This window comes from Euprymna scolopes, chromosome 8 (genome assembly GCF_053919585.1).
Source record: "Euprymna scolopes isolate OS-2025 chromosome 8, ASM5391958v1, whole genome shotgun sequence".
In the NCBI taxonomy this organism is placed as follows: domain Eukaryota; kingdom Metazoa; phylum Mollusca; class Cephalopoda; order Sepiida; family Sepiolidae; genus Euprymna; species Euprymna scolopes.
The window spans coordinates 128,207,367-128,233,123 of record NC_136489.1 but is presented as its reverse complement, the minus strand read 5'-3'; the positions used below and the strand labels follow the sequence as shown (position 1 = coordinate 128,233,123).

At 33.1% G+C, this 25,757-nt stretch overlaps 1 protein-coding gene across 1 annotated transcript in view; it reads left to right on the top strand.

Annotated features, from left to right (window-relative positions):
* Positions 1-25,757, top strand: part of LOC145283767 (nuclear pore complex protein Nup107-like) — a 124,046-nt gene that overhangs the window by 59,968 nt on the left and 38,321 nt on the right. Inside the window, exons 12-19 of the mRNA XM_080132823.1 lie at positions 620-698; positions 3,035-3,148; positions 7,455-7,631; positions 15,168-15,367; positions 19,277-19,325; positions 19,776-19,845; positions 20,868-20,983; positions 25,106-25,241. Of these exons, the coding sequence (XP_079988949.1) occupies positions 620-698; positions 3,035-3,148; positions 7,455-7,631; positions 15,168-15,367; positions 19,277-19,325; positions 19,776-19,845; positions 20,868-20,983; positions 25,106-25,241 (941 nt within the window). The remainder of the gene's footprint in view (positions 1-619; positions 699-3,034; positions 3,149-7,454; positions 7,632-15,167; positions 15,368-19,276; positions 19,326-19,775; positions 19,846-20,867; positions 20,984-25,105; positions 25,242-25,757) is intronic.

The window sequence follows — 25,757 nt, the reverse complement described above, 5'->3', positions numbered from 1 at the left end:
GAATCCAAATAATACAGATCCTCATCTAAAAATTTGGAAACAAAACTTTTGCTTTTATACTCCTACACACACCATTTTGGCTCTAACTTGAGCTAGTAAACTTGAGTAAACTAACTTGAGCTAGTAAACTTGAGTAAGGGCTAAAAGAAATTTAAAAAGGAAAGTTTGTTTATTTTTAATAACAGAAACTGCAACAAGCATGTCATGCATCTCCATCAAATATTTGAGTTTCATTTTGAAGTGATGTTTGTATAAATGCTCTTTTTGTCTTGTATGTGAGTAAATAAGAAAGCTCAACTTGATTCTATTCCTCTTATTTATTGCTTGAGTCTCTCTTAAGCGTTTTGTTTAACACAAGTGATAATTTCTATCACCTATAATTAGCATAGGAATTTTGAGCAATTTCCAACATGTCACAAAGAAGCAAAAAGAAAAAATTCAAACTGATTTTATTACTGAAACTTAGTTGATTCTAAGCAAATATTATGTAAAAAAAAAAAATTTAATTCTGCAGTCCATTGTCTTTTTAAACTTATAAATTTCAATTCAAACATAAACAACACTTAGATCGAGCAAAAACAAATTCACTAATACACATTATTTTTACTTTTTTTTTCAGGGAGAATACTCTACATCGTCTTCAGAAAAAAAGTCGCTTTACTTCAGAAACTATGGAACGACCTTTAGTCAAAGAAATGGTAAGTTATATACATACTAGTGATGGGACGATTCTGATAATTTCCCCTGATTCCGCACTAAATTCCCAATTTCAATACCATTACAGATTCTGATTCTTTATAAATTTCTAAATATTTAACTATAAAGTTGCTATTTTTCCCGATTACCGTAAACAAATGTATTAAATGTGCACATATTTTCTCAAACGTGAAAATACACTTGTGGGAGGGGTGATCTATAGATTTAGGCGTTACTGGTAGTTTAAAATCAATAAATATTTATTATATTATTACCAGCAGTAGAAGATTTTGTTTTAAACAGAATCAAATAAAAAAGATAATCAAAAGAATCATTTTGGCATTGGAAAATATGCATACATTTTTCCAATTCCAATACCCCAAATGTTCCGATTCACGATTTCGATTAATTGTCCCAACACACACATGATGTTTCTTAGTGTTGATCAACCTATTTTTTTTTAAATGAGTTGTATGGCATTTGCTTTATATTTTTATGATCAGTTCACTACCTTCATTAGCATTTGTCATTGTTGATTTAACAAGGTGTTGCTGTTTTAGTATTTATTCTTTAATTGTGTTTTATCCAAAGCTCTGTTCGTTGTTGATTTGTTGGATTTTGCTTTATAAAATTTGTTTTAATATATTTATTAACTGTGCTCTTTTCTGAAGTTCAATAGGAAAAGTAATTCGCTGTTGTCCAACAGAAGTACATAGTCTGAAAATCATGAAAAATCTGTGTGAAGGCGATCTTGTTGTTGTCACAGATTCTCTGGAGGAGTGCAACTCCAGGTCATTGGTCAGTTCTATCAGAATACTCAATCCTTATTGGTTGCTCGTACCACTGAAATACATGGAAGACGAGCATGGAGAACAAAGGCATCAACATAAAAATCACAAAATTTCTTGGTTCCAGTGTTGGTCTCAACCTTTTGCAAGATACTGGCATGTTTCCCTACACTGTTTGTTGTAGACGTGTAGGTGTAATCTATATTGAATGCTTCCAGTGCAAACTATGAGCTTGATATTGGTTGGATGTTGAATGCTTTGTGCGCTCAGCATCTAAGTTGGTTTGGCTATTTATTTAATTTTTCATGTATAACTTATCAGTTCTAATGATTTTAAGACAAAAAAAAGCCATTATTGACATGTTATTATAGTTGGAAGATTTCTTTCTGAATTCATTTGGGGCAAGCGGGTAAACATAAGGTGGTTGTCTAACTTTTGATTTTTAACTTTGCATCACCACTTGAAAATTTTTTTTTTTTTTTTCCAGGGGACAGAAAACAACACACGTTTTACTTGCTGACTTTTGCGTGATGGGGAGGGTGGGTGTGCATATATTTATTTATATGTGAAAATATTTTATAATGCATATTTTATTTGTCCATCTACATAAGTTTAATCATAATACAAGCAATTACTATTAAATCAAACCAATTTAACCTTGGGAGAAATCCCATTACTTCTAAAACAAAAACTTGTACAAATAACATGGAAGCACAATTTTATTCATATAAAATTAATTTCAAGGGCTAACACATTGCATCTTCTTTTTGATTTATAGCATGTTAGTGATCAAGTTAGATATATACCTCCTGTATTAACTTCATAACATGTCTTGATACCCCAGACACTAAGGTGCTTGGTAGATCAAGGAAGACCTGGCTCGAGTGTATAAGAAATGATTTGATTGCATGCAGTATGACTTTGATCAACTCTTTGGATCAAAGTGCATGGAAAGCAAATGTGAGACTCTGCCTAATCTGGTGTTGCTCAACTTAGAGTCCAGAACTCTCTCAACACCTTAAATACCAAATCTGGATGATATTTTTTCTGTTAGAGTTGATTGGTATATTTAATATTTTGGTGACATTTAATTTATGCTTCACCCAAACAAAAAGAATGACTTGTGATGTTTATTGAGATTTCAGTATCCAAGACATTATAGGTAGATTTAGTAACCTGCAAGAGGTCTGTGTAGTAGTCTTTCACTGGTGACTGTGTTTGGGTTCTCGCTTATGTAGCAAATGCTAGCAGCTACCAGAGATTACTCTTTCCAGTTGGTTGATGTCTGGTATCAGCAACCAATCAGAACTGAGTATTCTGATAGAACTGGCCAATCGATATCAAGTATTTCAACCATTAAACATTGAATATTTTACATAGATTGTTTCTCTGTTGTTGTTGCTACTACTGCTGGAAAAAAGGTTCCACACTTCCTGGAGCGATAGAATGATCCAATCATTTTTTTTTATAGTGAAATCTTCATTTTAGGCCTTGTGTAAAAGTCAGTCCAATTTCTTTCTTCTGAACAAATTATTCTCTTTCATTTTTAGGATCCTGATGCCCCGATGCGCCATGGCAGGGTTCTAGATGATCTTGATCAAGAAGATGAACTTTTGCTGCTGCAGCAGATGTTTGCCTGCATCCGTGCTGGGGATTTTACCCAAGTAAGAGACCTTGTGTTTAGTTTTATAATATCAGTTTGATTTCGTTGTATTATTTGCATGGATGATTAAAAAATAAGATTTTTTTTAAACTAGGAAAGGGTAAGAACGCAATGCTGATCAAGAACACAAAGATTATCAGAAAAACACCAACTAGTGTACGTTTTACCATGAAAATGATGGGGAAAAAATATGCCAGTGTTTGCACTCACTATTTATCTAGATATATAACTAAATATTAGGGAGGTAAGTATTCTGCTTTTTAGTGAAATTCTGCTTTTTCTTAATCCAGAAAAATCGGATATCTGCTTAAATTGTTAAAGCCTTCCATGGGTACAAGTTGTCAGGGTTTTTTTTTTTTTTGTTGATATTTGCTTTTTTTTTTTTTTTTTTTGTTGATATTTGCTTTTTTTTTTTTTTCTTTCTTGCTTTCCTTTTCCCTCTTGTGACAATTCTCTCTGAAAACTGAAAATCTTAATCTTACAATAAAGACTAAGATTTGAAACTTCATGATGGGAGTAGGAAAGTTAAATTTCTTTTTTTTTTTTTTTTTTTTATTATTACCTGGTCCTGGATATGACCTTAAACTATATCCGATGGTGAGGCCCCAGCTTGTGGGCTCTGAGGAGTGTGGAGCCACCCTTTAATTGCCATTGCTCCCAGGTCCACTCTGACCTGGAGTGGTAGTACCTGTTAGGGTCCCAACTATGGGTTAAATAGAAACTGACTTGCAAAAAAAACAAATATATTCTATTAAAAAAATTTTCTTCAAAATCACCGGATTCGGCATTAAATAACCTGAAAAGGGTTGATATGCCATAAAACAACCAACCAATCCAATCCAAAAATCTTTTTTCTTTTTTTTTCTTTTTTAACAATTTCCTGTCTCCTTCCTCTTCACATGTGCACTTTTTTAAAAATGTTTACTCTATTAATTGAAACTTGTAGATTTTTTTTTTTTTTTGCATGGAAAGCACAATTTTGTCATATAAAATTAATTTCAAGAGCTTTATATAAAATTAATTTCAAGAGCTAACACATTGCATCTTCTTTTTGATTTATAGCATGTTAGTGATCAAGCTAGTTATTTCTTTTAGAAGTAAATCATAAAAAAAAACTGATTTGACCTTGATTAGAACAGATGGAAACACAATTTGATAATGGAGCAAACATTTAATTCACTAAAGTTTTCAACTTCAATATTTTTTATGAAAGTTAACATAAAACCATATATTATTGACAGGTGGTTGTTTTCTTTAAGATGGGAATATCTTTATATGTATAAAGTTCTTAAAATATAATTATATATATGGGGGTACCAAATTTGCACAAAGGAGATGATGGAGAAATCTCAGCTGTTTTTTTTTTTGTTTTTTTTTCTATGGATTATTCATATCTGTAAATATTCGCATAAATACACATTGGTAATTTAATTTTTCATGTATAACTTATCATTTCTGATTTTAAGACAAAAAAAGCCATTGACATTTCATTATAGTTTATAATGGAGGATTTCTTTCTGAATTCATTTGAGGCAATGGGAGGTGGGAGGGAGGTAAACATAAGGTGGTTGTCTTACTTATTGATTTTTAACTTTGCATCACCACTTGAAATATTTGTTTTTTTTTCCAGGGGCCAAAAAACAACACACGTTTTACTTGCTGACTTTTGCGTGATGGGGAGGGTGGGAGTGCATATATTTATTTATATGTGCAAATATTTTATAATGCATATTTTATTTGTCCATCTACATAAGTTTAATCATAATACAAGCAATTACTATTAAATCAAACCAATTTAACCTTGGGAGAAATCCCATTACTTCTAAAACAAAAACTTGTACAAATAACATGGAAGCACAGCTTTGTTCATATAAAATTAATTTCAAGAGCTAACACATTGCATCTTTTTGATTTATAGCATGTTAGTGATCCAGCTAGTTATTTCTTTTAGAAGTAAATCATAAAAAAAAACTGATTTGACCCTGATTAGAAAAGATGGAAACACAATTTGATAATGGAGCAAAAATTTAATTCACTAAAGTTTTCAACTTCAATATTTTTTATGAAAATTAACATAAAACCACATATTATTGACAGGTGGTTGTTTTCTTTAAGATGGGAATATCTTTATACGTATAAAGTTCTTAAAATATAATTATATTTTAAGAACAATATATATGGGGGTACCAAATTGGTTAAAGGGAAAATTATTCCCAATTCACATTTAGGTAAAAATGCACTTTTGTAAATAATTAAATTCCTTCAAAACATATCGCATAAACAAATAACATCTACTTTTATATGTATAAAGATACACAATAACACAGACATTAACAAAAAAAAAATTTTTTAAAGTAGTCACCAAAATTAGTAACTTAACTTGGAGAACTCTAGGAAAAAATCACGTAATACAAGAGAAAGAATTGAACATTTACAAAAAATGAGGTGTCACAAATGGAAACTGAGGGAAATTGTAAGCTCTATAATTAAAAGCAGTGTTATTTGTATATAGCCATTTGCTCCATCACAAAAAGCGTTAGCTAGAACAAAACTGTTGACGAAACGGGATATCAAACACCACCCCCAACACTACTTCCATTAGAATTTTTTACAGATTTTTTTTCCTTTTTTAAACTTTTGCAAATGTTTGATACTTTTTAATATCCAGTGTCAAGTCTAGCCACCAATTCAAATTTGTCACTCTCACATATATATTCTTCAGTGGTGAAAAAAACCCGGACGAGAGTGCTCAATGTGTAGCCAGAGCAGTTTATAGGAAATTTATTGCTGTGAGTCCAGAATGAATGTACATTTTGTTTCCGCTAGGAAGATATCCTCTGAAGATGAGAGATCCGACCAACTTTATCAGAATTCATAGATGGACTGTCAGACTGTTTGATGTGCTCAATAGATGCTTAGAGCTTTTATAAATATAAGCATTAGAAAGAACGCGAGGTTCAATAATTATTGATGAGATATGTTACCATCGAAAGGTTGGTTGATTCACGTAATGTTCTTTCTAATTGTTATATATATACTAGCAGGGAGACCCGACATTGCTCAGGATTGAATGATGATCAACGAATATTTCACACTCCTATATTTTTATTGTCATCAAAATCTGTGAAATCGCCTGGGAGGAAGCTTCACATGCCTTCATGCAATAACTTAGTCCAAAATATATTTTATTCTACATTGCACTCAGGAGAACCAACTGTTTCTTTTATAAAATTATTTTATATAAACTTCTTTCAAATTAATGAAAAACAAAACATTAAGAAATCTACGTGTGGGGTTTGGACCTACGGACCACCTCATACAAAAAAAATAAAAATAAAAACATAAATTTTCAAGTCTTATAAAATTCTTTGCAGTTAATGAAAAAAAAAAGAAATTTACGTGCGGAGTTTGAATTGCAGAGTTAGTGTATATAGTAGTCTGTAATCCTCCGTCAAAATTTTGGAAATTGAATTCTCAGTATTCATGCTAATGTGCATATAACATAGTTTTTATTTTTAAGATCTTCCAGTTGTTTTCTTTCATTTTTAGTCGCGTGCAAGCGACTCTATAAGTCACTTCGTCGGTCGGTCGGTAACACTTTTGTGCTTGGCCTTTTTGGTTAAGATCAAAGGTCTGTTGTTAATAGATGCTGTTCTTAGCTCTTTAAGCTTTTCTTGACCTTTTGGCCAAGATCACAGTGGAGTATCTGTTCTTACTACATGCTGTACTTATGTTTGTAACTTTGTGATATAAAGTGGGGGATCACTTTTCTCTATTAATTTAATGTAAAATGATCACCCACTTTGCAACCAGTCAGTCTCAAAGCCATTCAAGTCATTCTCCAGATTATTCAAGTTGTTTTTGAAGGATTCCAGTTATTTTTTTAAGCATTCAAGTCATTCTTAAGGTCATTCAATTCATCCTTAAGTTTATTAAAGTCATTCTAAGTCATTTACTTTTTATTTATTTAAGTCATTTCTGCCCATTTTTCGGTCATTTTAGTTTATCTTTAAGAATTTCATGTCAATCCTACATTCACGCATTCATTCATTACACGAGAGTATGCGACTAATGGCTATCGGCCTTGTTTTTTTTTTTATTTCGCAGATGAAAACATTTTTTGCAAACATTCCAAGACATATTTCTATCATTTTTATAGGGTGAAGTGTACGCTAATATAATACTTGTTGATCTAATTTTTATTTATTTATTTATTTTTTTTTTTTTTTTTTTAGTGAATGCTGACTTGGAAAATAAATAAATCCTTTTGTAAAAACGTTGGCTTCTTGCTTTTATTCATGTCTTAGGCTCAAGAGATTTGCATCAATTATGGCCAATCCTGGAGAGCAGCAACCTTAGAAGGATGGATACTGTATCATGATTCCAACTTTGAGAGCACAAACATCCATGATACTGTTAAACCAGTTGAAGGAAATCTTTATAGAGATGTTTGGAAACGTACATGCTGGGCCATGTGCAAACAGGTAGGTCTGAAACAACCCTTATTAAATAGCCTTACAAACCTTTGTTTTATTAAAATATGCTAATTGTATAATGTGACTAAGGCAGTAGTCTATCAACATGGGTACTTAATGTGATGATGAATGGAATTGAAGCTGGATCAGTGAGGGTGGAGGATATCTGTTTCATGGAAATTAATGGGTTCTTGCCCAGAATACTCCCATATTAGAAAGGTCCTGGATATGACCTTAAACTATATCCAGTGGTGAGGCCCCAGCTTGCGGGCTTTGGGGAGTGTAGAGCCACCCTTTAATTACCATTGCTCCCAGGTCCACTCTGACCCGGAGTGGTAGTACCTGTTAGGGTCCCAACTATGGGTTATAGAAAATGATTTGAAAACAACAAATATATTCTATTAAAAATTTTTCTTCAAAATCTTTGGATTCAGCATTAAATAACCCAAAAAGGGTTGATATGCCGTAAAACAAAAACAACCAACCAACCAACCAACCAACCATATTAGAAAAAAATAAATAAATAAAATGTTAGGTCATTTGGTGCTACCAGATCAGGCTCTCTGAAGATACTGGCTTCCTGACCAAAAATGCACCAAATATTGATGCTTTTTCCTTTCTCTTTGTAAAACAACCCCCGTCATGTTCTATAAAGTGAAAACAATTTTTATATTTATTTATTTAATCCTTGAGACAAGGTTTTATTTGTGTATTCACAATAATAAATAAAATAATAAAAAAAAAGTAATACCATTCGGTACAGGTTCCAATAATGGAAGACCAGATATGAACACAAGATTGGATTTATAAGACCATAAAATCCAACATTGATCGCCCTTCTGGGCTCATGGCGCAGTGGATAGAGGTCTTGAGTTTCTACGGGTCCAGGTGAACATCTGAAGATAGCGGTTTCAATCCTACCAAAAGCAAACCAGAGGATTAGTTAACGAAAATGTGGTGAGGCAACAACTATGGAAGGCAGTAAATACTGGGGATACAGTTAAGAGACTCAGCATTCCTATCCCATCATGGTTAACCACCTAAAGAAGGCCAGAGGATAAATTATCCGAAATGTGGTGAAACGACAATTATGAAGATGAGGATAACAGTCTGCAACAAAAAAAAAACAAAAAAAACAACAATTTTCTTCTACAAAACAACCAAACCAAACACAGTAAATAAATGTGAAGATATAAAAAAACTTAGATGAAAACTTTTTTCCAAAATTACTGGATTCAGCATTAAATTGTGTGCTGATCTTTAGCAATTCTCTGCTGGGCCTTGCCACTTTGTTGCCTATGTTCTTTTCGTAATCAAGTCATTTCTTTCTTTCTTTCTTTTTTCTTTTTTTTTAAAAGTTTCTAGACTTATTTGGATAAATTGTGTGCAAAGTATTCTGATTGGTTAGTCACCATTAGATTATTTTTCAATTGAGAATTGATTGTGCAATTTGGTTTTGCAGTCGTTGTTGTATACAGTTGTTATAAGCATTTCCCATTTCCATTTTTCTGTTTGAGTCTTTTTTAGAAAATGAATAAGAAAAAAATGAAGCTAAAGGAAGTCTTGAACAACAACTACTTCTTGGCATTCAATCAGTATTTGTTCTGACAGTTAAAGAGAAAGCATCCTAGACCGAGCCAATTTTTATTTTTGTCTAAATCCAGAGTTCTTATTTTTGTAGGAGCTGGATTTCCCCTGATTAAAACTCAATCTTGTGTCTAACTCAACATTTGTGGAGAGGCAAGTAAATGGGAAAAACTACTGTCTTGTCATATTTTACACTTGTGATGTTTGAATTAAATATAGAACTCTTGGTATCCATAAATTATTGAATCTCTGATATTTGCTGTGCCTCCTTCACCAAGGCCATCTAATATGGTTTAGGTGTGTAGCTTATTGACAAACTTCTACTCCTCTTTTTATCTGCCTAGTTTGTGCAAACATCCTGTTGAGTAGTTGAAAATCAGGGTAGCGACAATCAAAGGAAACCAAGCAATACTGTTGGGCCTATGAAATTTGAATTAGTTAGCCATATTGTGGCTCAAGATTAACAATTGTGACCTGCATTGGTCAAAGACATTGTACTTGCTCTGTAGGAAGCCAGTTCAACTTGACGTTAGTGAAAGCTGTTACAAGTAAAGAAGTTAGTAATTTGTTTTTTTAGCATCCGATACTTGGTTTATGTCTATCAAGAACCATATATTTTTTCTTTCATATGAAATAAACATATTTACTTTCCTCTTTGTATTTTTTGGATTATTTGAACTACTGTTCTCATCTTGGATGTTAATTTTCACGTTTTCACCAACGTAATCGCTGACCTTCTTCAGATTATCCTGTCAAACTTGTAATGAACCTATGACGTAACAGATAAAATGCTAAGTAATAATCAGTTGTAATTTTTTTTTTTTTTTTTTTAACTCATTTTTACTTCAAACAAGGCATATTTATGCTTGGAATGTAAGCGGCTATTATTTAGAATCGTGTCTAACAGGAGACTATGGGGAGTTGAGCAGCAAGATGTCTATTCACATTACATTTAAACTTTAGCAAGTTAGTACAGTCGGGGAAACAGGAAGGGAATTTCAAAGTCTAGCAGTCCAAGGGAAGAAAGACCAGAAAGCTAGGGACCTTAACAGTAAAGGGGTGGAATTTTGCTGCTTGTTGGAGGAGTCGCAAATATGTACATCGACGGGACACAAGTGCTGCAATTTCATCAGAACACATTCCATTAAAGTACTTGTAAAACAAACCTAGGGATGCGACGATGGGACAACGATAGAAGGTTCGTCGATAGCGCAAGACTTATTAGATTTGAGACTCTTTTTTTTTGGAGTCTAAGAAGGAAAGACAAGTGGTAGATGCACCAGCCCAGATGTGGCAACAATATTCCATGCATGGGCGAATTGTGGCTTTGTAAGGGTTTAGAATGCTCTTATGAGGGAGTAATTTTTGAGCATGATAGTGGGAGCCCACATTCTTTGCAGCAACCTTGGCAATTTCCTCAATGTATTTGTTCCAATTCATATTGCCTGTGAATGTTAGGCCGAGGAGTTTGGAAGATATACTCTTAGATAGGGTGGCATTTGTCATGCCAATTGGTAGTTGAGAAGGTTTTTTTTGTAGTTTATAAAGGAAAGAAACTTAGTCTTAGTAGAATTAAATGTTACCATCTATTTGCGGCCCCATTTCACTACCGACTGAAGGTCATTCTCTATGTTTCTGCCATTCACTTGGGTATGTGTACCTTCTTGTTTCCCTCATGTCTATTGTAGAGCTTAGTGTCATCAGAAAATGATCCCCATCTGGGATACAGTTTTATCATGGGGGTAATTTTTATTGTGAGGATCAACCCCTAGGGATACACCTGCATTAATATCGTGTTTAGATGTACGGTCATCGAGAACAACTTGGATTTTTCTCTTGTCTAGGAAGGATCTGATTATGTTGAGTATATATCCATAGAATTTGATTCTCAGGAGAAGCTCTTCATGTCAGACCTTGTCAAAGGTTTTGGATATATGAAGACCTACAGCGCTAGCTTCCCCTGCCTTATCTAGTGCATGGTATATGCGTTCAGAGATAACTGTTAAAATATTGGCAGTAGAACGGGCTTACCTAAATCCATGGTCAGAAAGAACCTTAACGTTTCCAAGATGGCGGATTAGTTTTTGACTGATTAAAGACTCAAAGATTTTAGCCAAGAGAGGCAGGAGACTGATAGGAGCATAATTGAGTTGGTCAGTTTTTTGGGGTTTTTTTTTTTTTTTTTAATACTAGTACAACAGAGGCAATTTTCCAGCTATCAGAGAAGTAAGACTCTGCGAAGCATTTGTTGAAGAGTTTGGAAAGGACAAAGACTAACTCAGTAGAGCATTTTTTAATATGACAGGGATGAAATCAGGCCCATAGATATCTAGATATAGATATATCAGACTTGTAAGAGGTGATTTTCAGGTCTACTAGTCTGCAGAAAAATTTGGAACAGAATATTTTGTTGGGTCTAAGGTGAAGTTGGAGGCTAGCTTTTCTCGATTGCCATGTAAGTGACCGCATGTTTGTTAAATAGTGGGGAGATTGTTGATTGTCCATTATTCATCACACTATTATAGATTTTTTCAGAAATCACAAGTTCCTATTTTTTTTACAACTCAATATGTTGGCTTCAGTATGCCTTCTCTTGGCTGTGGCTATTTAACTTTTCTAATTATTGCCAGCTTCTTTCAACTTTCATCTATTTGTATTACATTTGTGGTGGACAGATCGACAGAATGTATGTTGCCTTTGTGTAATAGCAGCTGCATAATTTGAAGTGAACCATCGGGGAGAGTGGAGTTAGCTATAATACTTCCTTGTGGGAACATGTGCTTCCATGCATTAAGTTGTCTCATTGGCACACTGTTCAGCAGGAAGAGAAAAGGTATTGGACCATGGAGCGTCTCTGATGCATTCCTTTTTTTTTTTTTTTTGAAGCATCTTGTCATTTTCAGCAACAGCTCCTCAGCTTAGGGTCAAGAATTTAGGGTGATGTTAATCAATATAAGGTGATCAACATTGCTGAGTGAACTATCGGCATCTGGTTAGAAGTAGGTCTAGAATTGAAATTTGCTGATCATCACAATCTAGGAAGCAGGACACAGACATGACTCTGTGTTAAGGAATAAACTATATAGTGGGGCAGATTGCTGAAACAATCTTTCACTTGGTGCTTGTATCACTAAGTGAAAGATTCTTATTTCACTTGGTGATACAAGCACTAAAATTGAAATTTGTCTGATTTGTTTCTGCAGCCATCTTGAAATTTCTGATGGCTTACATTCTTTTCTTAAAATGTATGTTCTGAACGTCATTTGTGCCAATTTTGGTGCATGTATCACTAACTGAAAGATTCTTATAGAATATTGAGATGACCTGCCCCACTAATAGAGATGTTACGTGTACTGCTACTAGTTGCATCTATATAACTCATCTGTATATGTAATAGTCTTCTAAAGGTTTTTTAATTTTTTTTTTTTTTTTTTTTTTTTTTGTACATTTTCACCCCAAACAAGGCACATTGCCACTTTGATGTAGGGAGTTGCTATCAGAGACCTAAGCTACAGGGGTACTGTGTAGGGAGTTATGCAGCAAGATGTTGGTTCACATTACACTTGAACTTCTGCATGTCAGTACAGTTGGGAAAGCAGGGACCCGGAAGGAAATTCCAAAGTCTAGCAGTTCTGGGGAAGAAACTACTGGAGTAGAAAGCTTTCTTACATCTAGGAATCTCTACTGTTTAGGGGTGGAATTTTGCTGCTTGTCGGGTTTGGTGGAGGTATTTACGCCAAGGGGGTACAAGTACTTGCAGTTCATCGGAGCATTCACCATTAAAGTACTTGTAGAACAGGTAGAGGGATGCAACATTTCGTCAATGGGACAGAGGCTGAAGCTTAGATGACAGTTCAAGACCTATCAGGTTGGTGACTCTCTTTTGAACCTTGTCTAGGAGCAAGGCACCAGCCCAAATATGACAACAATACCCTATATATGGGCGAATGGTGGCCTTATAGAGGTAGAGTATACTTTTGGGCATTAGTAGCTTTCTTCGCAACGGTCCTGGCAATGCTTTCAATGTAATTGTTCCAACTCATGTTTCTTGTGAACGTTAGGCTGAGGAGCTTAAAAGAAGTACTTTCAGATAATGAGTCTTTCGTCATTGCTATTGGTAGTAGAGAAGGTTTCTTGTAATTATTGAAGGAAATAAGTTTAGTCTTGGCAATATTGAATGTGACCATCCATTTTTGTCCCCATTCTACTACAGATTTGAGATCATCCTTTAGTGTTTCTGCCATTTCCTTAGGTATGTGTTCATTTGTTTTCCTGTCATGCCTGTTATAGACGTGGCGTCATCAGCATATATACCCATCTCAAAGACAATTTTGTCAGGGAGGTCATTTATGAATATTAGGAATAATAAAGGTCCAAGGATAGACTCCTGAGGCACTCCCGCATTTATATCATATTGTTTAGATGCACGACCGTCGAGGACAACCTGGATTTTTCTCTTATCTAGGAAGGATTTAATTAAGTTAAGTATTCTTCCAGTGATACTGTATAATCTAATTTTCCTGAGAAGACCTTCATGCCATACCCTGTCAAAAGCCTTAGATATATCTAGAGCTACCGCTCTACCCTCCCCTGCTTTGTCCAGTGAATAGTATATACGTTCAGAGATTACTGTTAGGATATCTGCTGTGGAACGGGCTTGCCTAAATCCATATTGTTGGTCGGTCAGGAGTTTAGCATCTGTTAGGTGATGGACTAGAGCTTGGTTAATTATGGACTCGAATATTTTGGCAAAAAGTGGGAGGAGGCTAAAAAGCAGAAAAGCAAGATTCATTAAGGCATTTGTTGTAAAGTTTGGAGAGAACTGGAGCTACTTCGGCAGAGCATTTTTTTGATAGCACAGCTGGAATCAGGTCCACATGCTTTTGAAGTGTCAATATTTTTTATGATAGCATGCACCTGAAAAGGGGTAATTTTCAGATCATCTAGTGTGATGTCTGTCCGCAAAAGAAAGTTAGGGAAGGGGTGGTTAACAGTCTAGTGTGGAGTTGGAGGCAAACCAACTGGCAAGCATGTTAGCCTTCTTGGTTGCTGAGCAAACAACCTCTTGATTGTTGGATAGTGGGGAAATTGTTGATTGTCCATTCCTAATTTCTATGCTGTGATGTATCTTTTGGTGGTTTCAGTAATTTCTCTTAGCTATTGCTATTTCTTTCTTACAGTTACTCCTAGCTTCTATATACTTCCCGTCTGTTTGAACGGTTAAAATCTGCGGTACATATGCTGCCTTTGCGCAATGGCAGCTGCACAAGTAGAAGTAAACCATTGGGGAGAGTGGGGCTTGCCATAAAATTTCGGCATGGGAACATAATTGCCGTTTTGAACCATTCAGTGGTCTCATTTGCGCACTCTTCAGCAGGAAGAGAAAAGATATTTCCCCATGGGGCATCTCTGATAAGATCCATGATGGCTTCCCAGTCAGCCTTTTTTTTTTTTTTATAATATCTTGTTGTTTTGAGCAATTGCTCTTCAGTTTTGGCTCTAGAGTTTAAGGAGATTTCAACCATTATCACTGCATGATCAGCGTTCCCAAATGGGCTGTGGGCATTCGTTATACAATCATCAGAAACTGTGGTCAGAGACAGATCTAGAAGTGATGCGTGTTCTTGCTGGTCTGGGAATAAATCTTCAGTTTGAATCATACTAACAATGCAATTACAAATTATTTAGCACTTTTATCTGGTCATGGCTGATGGAACAAGAACAAACTACTCCATGGATTAAATAAAGGATTCAGTTTGAAATTTTGTACAGATTCCAGAGTTTGATAGGATGCACCTGAATAAGGTCAGAGGTCACATCAACCAAAATTTTGTGATAACACCCAAAATTAGAATAGTAGTTCAAAGAATCCAAATTATAAGAATTGTCATCTCAAAAATTCCGAATGGTAACTTTTTTTTTTCTTTTTTACACATTTCATTGTTTGTTTAATTTCAGGATAAGTATAATATATATGAGAAAGCTATCTATGCCGCCCTTAGTGGCAACTTGAATGCCCTTCTTCCTGTCTGTCGCTCCTGGGGTGATTATGTTTGGGCCTATTTCCGAACCTATGTCGATCAAATGGTAGAGCAAGAAATTCACTTTCTATCTCATCGAAAGAAAGAAGCGCTGCCGTCCAATTATTTGGATAAAAGGTAACAAAAAAAAAAAAGACTTTTTTTTTTTCATTCTTTTTATAATATACTCATCATAAATCATTTAAGTTTTTAATTTTCATTTGTTTGCACATTTTTAAAACTTATACAGAAAAAGAAATAAAATTGAAGTTGTAAGGAAGATAACTTTTTATATTATTCATTGAAAATGAGTTATTCTCCTTACTGACTTAAATTTTCTTTCAGTCATAATTGAAAAATGTACTTATATTAGCAGTTGTCAGAACATGACAGCATTTTTTTTTTTTTTTTCAAATAAGCAGTAGCAAAGTACAATATAGTACTAATAACATAGCGATAACTGAAAATCGGTTAATTAGAATCAGTTTGATATGCCATCTTAAATGCTATCTAGGTGCAACATTTAAAAATCTTTTTCTTTTTTTTCTTTTTTTTTTTTTTCAGTAAAATACTGTCATGAAGTGCCTTAAACATTTTCTCTAATATTTCGGAGCAGGTTTTGTTCAATGATTGTTTTCAAACGTTCATCTTTAAGCGTCATACCCATCCTTTACTTTCATACTCAAAGCATCTCATTATCACTGAAATCACTTTTGGGTACTTGTACAGTTTAATCAAGACATTAAAAAATGAAAATATTGAAAAAGTTTATATTGTACATATCCGTTATGGAATGAAGTTCTCCGGAAAAAAAATTTCACTTAATTTCATCAAGTAGATTTTTTTTTTTTTTTTTTTTTTTTTTACAGTGAAAAACAATTTATTATAGAGCAATATTTTCGATTTTTAGGAAGAAAAACTAGTATTAAAACTGGGGAGGGAGTGTCGGCACTTCAAACTGAGTTATCTTCCCGTGGCATGTTAAAAAAATTCAAAGATGTTATCTTCAACACGCTGTCATAAAAATCCATTTTTCTGCTGTAAAAAAAAACAAAAAAAAAAAAAAGAAACCTACTCAATCAAGTTAAGTGAATTTTTTTTTTTTTTTTTCGGAGATCTTCAGTCCAAAATGGATACGTACAATATGACCTTTTTTTTTATATTTTCATTTTTTAATGTCTTGATTAAACTGTTGGAAGTACCACTTTTGTATTCAATCTCTTCTGCACTCTTCTCACTTTACTCTCTGTGTATTTTCAGCTGTTTGGGAAGCATTGTAACAATATGAACTCCTATGAAGAAAGGGTTCTTGTTCAGAATTCCCCCCGATATTTCCAAAAAAGGAAGAGAAAAATCTAATGTCCGTGCCTGTGATGAAACGAAAATATTGTATTCCTAAAATTATGTAAATTGTAGTTTATTTTTTATATAAGAAACTCAAATTTTTATGAGTAACTATCTTGGCTGCCATTTTGAAAACAATCTCAAGAAAAAAAGAGATAACTCAACAATAATTCAAACTTGTAAGATTTCTGTTGTAATGCCTACGAATTCTAGCTTATTGCTTAGAAATGATTTTATTTATAAAAATATAACTACTTGATCAATTTAGGTGATTTTTGGAATATGATATTTTCGCTTTGTCACTAGTATGTACGGATTTTTCTTTATTTTTGTTTTTTAATGTCAGGAGAATTCTAGACAAGAACTGCAAAAAAATAAAAATATGCATATTTCTTTTTGTTTCATCTTTGTTATTAAGGGCTTATGTTTCAAACGTATATTCTACAGAAATGTTTTTTACTATTTAACTTTTTTTAATTTAATGATTTTTTTTATCGCCACTTATCAAGGCCCAGAGGCCACTTGAGGATAAGGGTTGATGAGTGTACAGTAGTTCAATGGGACAGTGTCATAGTAATCGTTAGCGTAAATTAGGTAAATTGGATTACTTAAGGGGAATAACTCATCAAGAACTTGTTTACATTGGACTTGAAGATGACCATATTGCAGTCAGTTCGAAAGAAGGCAAACAGAAGACAGTTCCACAGGTGTGTAGTTCTAAGAAAAAAGCTTGGTTCATGGAATCTACGTTTCTGTTTAAGCACAGATAAAGAGTGGGGGAAATTATTGATAGTGTTTTCAGCTAGACGAGTGTTTCTCATAAAAGTTTGGCGAAAGGGGACCGTAGATTGGAGCTCAGACGAGCACTTGCCATGAAAATAACAATAAAGCAGAGACAGGTTCGCAACATCTCTTCTGTGAGAAAGAGGTTAAAGGGAAGAGAAAAGGGTATCCCCTACTAGGCTACGAAGTCTATTTTGAACTCTGTCAAGGCAGGATAAAGTCTTTCCAGCAGCTCCTGCCCAGATGTGGCAACGATACTCCATCCTTGGACGTACCTGGCTCTTATATAGATAGAGAATTGCATCAGCAGTGAGGTGTCTACTGGATCGATAGAAGGATCCCATCATTTTTTCAGTGACCTTGGCAACGGATTTGATGTACGTGTTCCATTTCAGATCAGGAGTAAAGGTCAAGCCCAGAAGCTTGTCAAAATATGGATCATTTTTATTTTAGAATAGCAATTTTGTTTTGCAATATTTTATTTTCTAGATAAATATTTAGTATTTGTGTTCAAATACTCCTTTCTTTAAAGAGACCTGTTTGATTTTTCAACAAATTATGATCTATTTTTAAATTGGAAGTTAAAAGGTAGATTGATTAATTTCTTTCTTTTTTTTTATGCCACAACTAAAATATAAATAAACTTGTATCAAATATTACTAAACTATTAAATGTTTGTCTAGATGGCTAAACAAAGATTTTGTTTCATGTCTACAACAATGTTATCAATGAGATGTCTATTATTTTAAACTAGCCTCGGTGCCCGACGTTGCCGGGTGTTTGGAGGTGTGTGTTGAGCAAAAAAAAAAAGTAGTAGTAGGCAGACCCAAACCTGTACCATGAAGGAGGAAAAGAATGTAAAAAAAAAAAAAGTGACTTCTTTGCCGTTGCGCCCATCACCAAACCAGAAATGACGTAGGTTTAAATTAAGGCTAGTCAATCGAAAAGAGGGGATGACTTTCAAAAATATTGACAAAAAAAGCGACCCCTCCCTGTAGAAAAGTGCCCAGTTGAGGGTGAAGAAATTAATGTTTTTTAGCCAATTTTTCGATATTTGTCGTCCGTAGGTTTGAGCTTCAAAACGATACTGATCTTGTGAAAATCTGTCGTCTGTCGAAAGTTTTAGGCAGACATTCAAACATACATACATACATTTAAACAGACAGGTGAGATTGATATAGAGTAATGTTCAAGTATTTTAAGTAGTGAATCTTGCAAACTGGCAAAGCCAATTAGTTAGGCATATAGTTTTGAAATATTTATACATTTTTTAATATAATTACAATTTTTTTTTTTTAATTTCTCTCTCTCATAACAATAATTCATTTAATTATCTCATCTGAACGCTTCCAATACATTGTTTATGCTATAATCATGAAATCTTTCAATATTATTTGTCTGAAGCCGAAATTATATCATCACGACTCTTTCAATTCTCAATTTGGGAGGAGAGGTTAGTATAGTATGTGTGCTTTGTTGTCATGCAATCATTCTCTTGGGATAAGTGGGGGTGGATTAGTATAATATTTTCTTCTGTGGTCATGAAACCCTCCTCTTCTACTTTATTGGTGGATAGCTTTGTTCTAATGATACCATCCTCCCAGGTATTACCTCTTTCTTTTGTTAGGCAAAGGGCAGTGTAATTTTATTTGTCATATTAATGTCTAGATGCTTAAACGGGCATTTCATTAAATGTAAAAATTGTTTCATATTTTTCCTTTTTTTTTATTATATATTTATATAATTTTCATAAACTTTTTTCTTGCCTACATCAACAAGTTCATTTAAATATCTCATCTGAAAGCTCCTAATACATTATTTACACCATAATCATGTAATCCGTTAATATCATTACAACTATTTAGACTTGTCACATTCTTAACATTATTTATTGCGATTATTTATTTGTTTGCATTTCAGACTTGATCCTGATCTTATTTTTAAAGATATTCAAGCTTGTGATAATGAAGTGAGTATACACACATGACACAAAATAAATTCTTATTTAATAAAAATTAAATTTTGTTCTATCTGGCAGGGTCTTCAACCTAATATTGCATTGCATTGTCATGGTTTTGAAGTATTAAACTTTAATTTAAATGATTTGATTATTTTCAGTTACTAAATTTATTTTGATTGATATGATTTGAATTAATTTTGTATTTAATTTAAATTGATTTTACAAATGTAAAGTTTTAAATTTCATTTTTTTAGATTTAAAGTTTAAAATTTACAAAGGAAATGTTTGACAGGAAGGCGGATACGTTTCCATTTTGTTTATAATGACTAGCACATTGTCAAGTTAGTAGTGTTTGTCTGTTATTTACCAAACCCAACAACAACTTGCTTTAGATACATGGATAAAAATATTAAATCTTTTACCTTTTTTTTTTCAATTCTTAATTTTTTTCATTTTCAGCCAATCCGAAAAGAAAGTAGTCTTTATTTCAACATGATTCAAAAGTTGATTATTCTCAATGATACTGACTGTGAGTTTAATTCAAATTTTATTGAATTGATTTTCTTTTATTTTTCCATTTTCTTTTTTTTCACTTTTTCATTCTTTTTCCATTTTCTCTTTTCCAGTTTCTCTTTTCCATTTTCTCTTTTCCATTTTCACTTTTTCTCCATTTTCTCTTTTCCATTTTCTCTTTTCTCCGTTTTCTCTTTTTTCCATTCCCCCCCCCCCGTTTTCTTTCCCGTTTTGTTTTTCATTTTCTTTTTTTTTTCTGTTTTTCATTTTCTCTTTTTTTTATTTTTACATTTTCTTTTTTTTCATTTTTATATTTACTTCTTTCACTTTTTTTTCTTTTCCTTAATGCAAATATGTTGATACGCCATATAAGAGACAGCAAATCAATGTAGTCAAGTTTTACAAGTTTTGTATTTTTTTTTAACTAACAATCAGTAAAGTCCTTTTACATTACTTTATATTTTAACTCAGTTTTAAACAATTTCTAAATACTGTACAGCTCTTTGTAAGCACAAATGGAGCACTCTCTGGTTGTTGTGAATGTTTATATATGCATTTAGATCTGACGGCACCTGTCTGACAGGCAAATGGTTAAAATTGAAAATTGCTCTCAACCAGTTGTAGCTTTAATTCCAGCTTGAAGCAGTTGCTTGTTTAGCCACTCTGATGAGTTGTGATGATGTGAATCAATACGTTTTTCCACCAGAAACGTAAAGGTATTACATTCTTATATCTCGCTTCGTGAGATATTTGATTATAAATTTTAAGTACACCACAGTTGTTGGAGGAGGTTAAAGGAAAAAGGCAGCTTCTAATTCTGAATTCATTTATAAAAAAATTATAAGTTCATGACATTGTAGATGTGTTTTTATTGAAAGTTCAAATGAGATAATTAAAATAGGCAATGCCCCAAAAGACATAAGTTTAACCTTTCTCTCTCTTTTACCCTCACTTGGTTTTTATGTGTATTTGTAATTGGTTTTAATTTATTTTGCTCATAATCCCATGCTAAGCATTGTTTTCTCCCATTTATTATAGGCCTGATTAATAAGATGTATGAATGGTTAACAACTGACAAAGCCTTGCCATCACACTTTGTCCGTTTTATGGCTCACCTTGTCCTATTTTTCCAAGCAGTTGGACTTGATTCCAAGGTAAGATCTTAGGCTGTGCACTTAGTTAGATATTAAAAAACAAGTTCTATATTATATCATCTGTCTTTTGGGGAATCAGGGATTAAAGATTTTTTATGCTTTTCTTTGGAGGCTTGTAAATTGATTAAAACTAAAACTGTTTTATTCAACTTGACTAATGGAACTCTTGTTTCTTAGTGAGTTGATTAAGGCCAGACCCTCCCCACACGAGGTATCCAAACACTCCTAATTCTCTGAATCTAATATGAGTTTTTCGTTTCTGAATATTTTAGATGAGGACCTGCAGTGTAATGGATAGAATACTAAGTAGTAATCGGTTCGAAACAACATTCTCCTGGAGGTTAAAGGTTCAATCGTCGATGTGAGATATACTAAGAATACAATTCTTACAAATTCTTGATGAACCGCCCCCCCCCTTAAGTAATCCAATTTACCAAATTTCCATTACTAACGATTACGATATTATCCCATTGATTAGTGTACACTTAATACCCCTTATCCTCAAGTGGCCTCCAGGCCTTGATAAATGGTGACTCCTATGTAAAAAAAAAAAAAAAAAAAAGTTACAAATGAAGACTTCTGCCAGATCATGACTGACAAAACAAGAGCATGCTACCCTCATGGATTAAATAAAGGATTCTGTTTTAAATTCTGTACAGATTTGAGTTTCCACAAGTTCAACAAGAATGCACCGGATGTTACATCAGCCAAAACATAAGATTAGAGCGCAAGATGAGAACAGTAGTCTAAATAATCAAATGGTTCTTACTTCACTATATTTTTAACAAGTGTATCTAACTTATCATCGACCTTTTGTACAAAGCTCAAGTTGATTCCATAATATAAAAGTGAAAATGTGTGTGTGTGTGCGTGCATTTTTTTTATGTCTGGCAAAGACTTTTTTCGAGGAGGCGCTCATTCTTACAACTTTTTATATACTCGCTAGATTATGATACCTCCGATTTACGAAACGAGGTCGTCTGTTTTATTTCAGCGACTTTTATGTTACAAAATTAGTGCTGCTCTGTGACTTCATTTCTCTATAGCGTGATGTTTGGCCTAGAAAACCACACATTGATGTTCGTTTAACCACCTGCTTTTTTAAACATTTAATTTCTACCATTATCACTTCTCTGCCCTCGTAGCATTATGGTAAGTTATCAGGCTATTTGCCTCAAGGTTTTGGGTTCGAGCCTACCTCCCTACCAAAACTTTTTTTTTTTTTTTTTTTACACCTACAAACACCTGGGCAATGCCGGACACCCCCGCTAGTTACATATAAACTTTTTGCATCTATAAAAAAAGAAATGGAAGAAAAATAAGAACAAGGGTTACAATAAAATAAAGAGGAGTTATTTATTGCTCACACACTTCTACTGAATAGATCAGCATCTTCTCTCTTGACCTATCTTTATCTGATGCTCCTAAAATATTTTTCTCGTGACATATGTGATTTTGATTATTTGGACTTCTACTAACATCTTGGTTGTTTAGTCATTTGAGTGATATTGTTTCCTCGACTTTTAGAATGATAGACATCCTTACAATTAGAAAATAGGGAATCAAACAACATACAGTGAAAGACAATGAGACTGACAGACACAGAAATCTAGTAAGATATTGGCTACTTATTGAGTTACTTACAAATTATGACTAAGTAGAACAATTAAAAAAATTTTTTTCTTTTTACAAACATAACAGGACTAAACAATATTTTATATTTTGTTTTTTCAAACATAACAGGACTAAACAATATTTTATATTTTGTCTGATTAAAATATATAGTAAACAAATGTTGGTTAACTCGGCTTTTAATTTTGTGTTTAAAAGAAATTATGCTTTATTGTATGGTTAGATCAGTGAAACCATGGTACACTCAAGACACTATAATGCATAGATTTTAAAGACACTATAATGCATAGATTTTAAATAAAATACTTTATATTGACTCTTGCAGAACCTACAATTGAGCACTTTTTTTTCTTCAATTAATTTAATGATGCATGCTCTCTCGTTCTCTCTCTCTCTCTCTCTCTATCTATCTATCTATATATATATATATATATATATATAAATCCCCGAAAGAGTGTTTCATGGTAAACAACTGATGATCCCTTGAAAAATAAATTATTGGTACTATAGTAAATTCGAGAGCGAGTTGATGCAGTGATTGCAGGTGGTTAAATAACTTACTGACTAGAAGGTTTTCTAACGAATGATAAAAAATGATTTTTTGTATAGTTTTAATGGTTAAAAACTTCAAAGACTATATATATATATATATATATATATATATATATGGGGAGTTATATTTCAATGACCAAAACACAGAATCATGATTTTTGTTACTCTTTTTTTTTTTTTTAATACTAGTTATAATTAGGGCTAGGACAACAGCATATTCTTTTCATTGTTTTGAATCTTGAGTGTGTATCCGTTGATATTTTATATGCGTTTATACAGAATGATGTCGTTTTCGGTTGATTTAAATGTGTCGGATATATACTCGAGAGTCAAACCAATAAGAATATTCTTTTGTCGTAGCCCTACTTATAATATAGATGACTGTATTTTTCCCACATGATATATAAATCCATGCATAGTTCATTTAGATATTTTGTGTCTGGTGATGATTCTTTTAAAAAAATGCTAACACGCTTGCATAATCTAAGACTGAAAGTAATATATGTGGTGCTTTTTAGGAAGAGTTATCCATAAATTTACATTCGTTACATAGTTCGTTCCAATTACAAGCATAGAAAGTCAAATCAAGCTTCGATTTTTACTGGAATATACAAATAAAAAGGTGCTGCTACTTGCCAGATTATTTTTTATCAATTAAATCAAGTTCTAACTTTTACCCTTTTTTTTTTTCCATAACTTTTCATTTGAAAATTTTTGGATATTTTTCATTTACCTTTTACTAAAAGGATTAGTTTAGGATTAGCTTAAAACAATTTGTTCCATATTCTATTACTAGCAAAAGTACCCGTCGTTGACTGGGTTCAAAAACAGCCTACAGAAAATGGACGCTGATTTATGAAAGTATGATAGGTTATGAAAAGGAAGGGTTGTAAAGAGATAGCTTCGAATTTGGGGGTATCAAAACCAAAGCAAAATATGATGAAAGTAAAAATAAAATAGATAAACCCCATAATTTATTATACTATACCTGTTCACACTGAAACACTTACACAATATTCTGTGGATCTATATTAAAAAACCTTGTTAAACTTTGTGACATATTTCCATTCTATGGAGGTCAGGCGCGATCGAACATCCCATAATTTTATTATACCATATTTCTTCAAACTGAAACATAATTATGAAAGTATACTTATGCAGATAAATATGAAAAGTCTTTATTAAAGTTTGTGCCTATTTTCATTCTATGGAGGCAGGCGCGAACGCAGACCCCACAATTTTATTATACCATCCCTATTTAAGTTAAAACATACTTATCAAAAACACTTGTAAACGTTTTTTTTTTTTTTTAAATTTTTAAATTTTATTTCCATACTTTTGTGGACCAGGCACGTACACAGACCCCGCAATTTTAATGAATCATCATTATGCCAGATCAAACATACCCATTCCTGTGTCTCGATACATCATTATATGTGATCAGTTTTCTATAATAGTCGACCATATAGGAGCCTATTCGTGACCAGACCCACACACAGACGTTCAGCTTTATATTATATATATATATATATATATATATATATATATATATATATAGAATATGAAACTAAGTAATTAAATATATGGTACTTTGGTACCAAAACAGCATTACAGAATACACTTAAATGCAAGCTAAAAACAATAGTTTATGTCATTAAATAACTTTTCATAAAAAATTAAAAGCTAGTGATCGATACAATTTGTTCAGTGAAGTTCATTAACATTTGTCAATCTCTGAAGTCTCCAGTGAAACTCTGAATTCATTATGTAAATACTGAAATTTTCTTGGATATCTTTTAATATTTAACAAAAATGTCCTATTCTTAAGCTTCTAAATTAACTTTAACCATATTGTGATTTTTTTTTTTTCTTTTCAAAGTTTAAAAGATTTACTTTAATTCATGAAATACTTAATTCTTTCTTTGCTTTTCTTTCCAGCCTGACCATTGCAATGCGATCCTCAAAGGCTATGTTGACCATTTGATGAGAAATGGACAAAAGAGACTCATTGCTACTTATGTTGCTACACTTCCTACTTACTGTCAAGCATTGGCTTATGCAGAATTTCTTGAAGGTCAGCATTTCTTAGCCATCATCATTGTTGTTGCCACATTTGAGCTGGTGCATCCACCAATAGATCTCTCGCTCTTAGACAGTGTCCAAAAAATGAGCCTCAAATCTAATACATTGACTGTTGAATAGGTTAACTGTTGACAGGATTCAACTTCTGTCTCAACGCTGTAATGTCGCATCCTTGTGTCTGTTCTACAAATACTTTAATCGAATGTGCTCTGATGAACTCGTAGCACTTATGCCCTCCACAATGTGCGCGCTCCCGAATGACCTGACAAGCAGTAAACTCCCACTTTCTAACTGTTGTTTTCTCTAAATGCCGGAAAGCCCTCTACTCTAATAGTTTCTTCAGACTACTAAAATCTGGAATTCCCTTCCTTTTTCCTGCCTCCCGACTGTATTAACCTGTAGAAGTTTGAATGTAATGTGAAGATTCCTCACACTTCCCTGTTAAACACAATCCCAAATAGTATCCCCTTACATTCCAAATGGCATTATGCCTTGTTTAGGGTGAAAA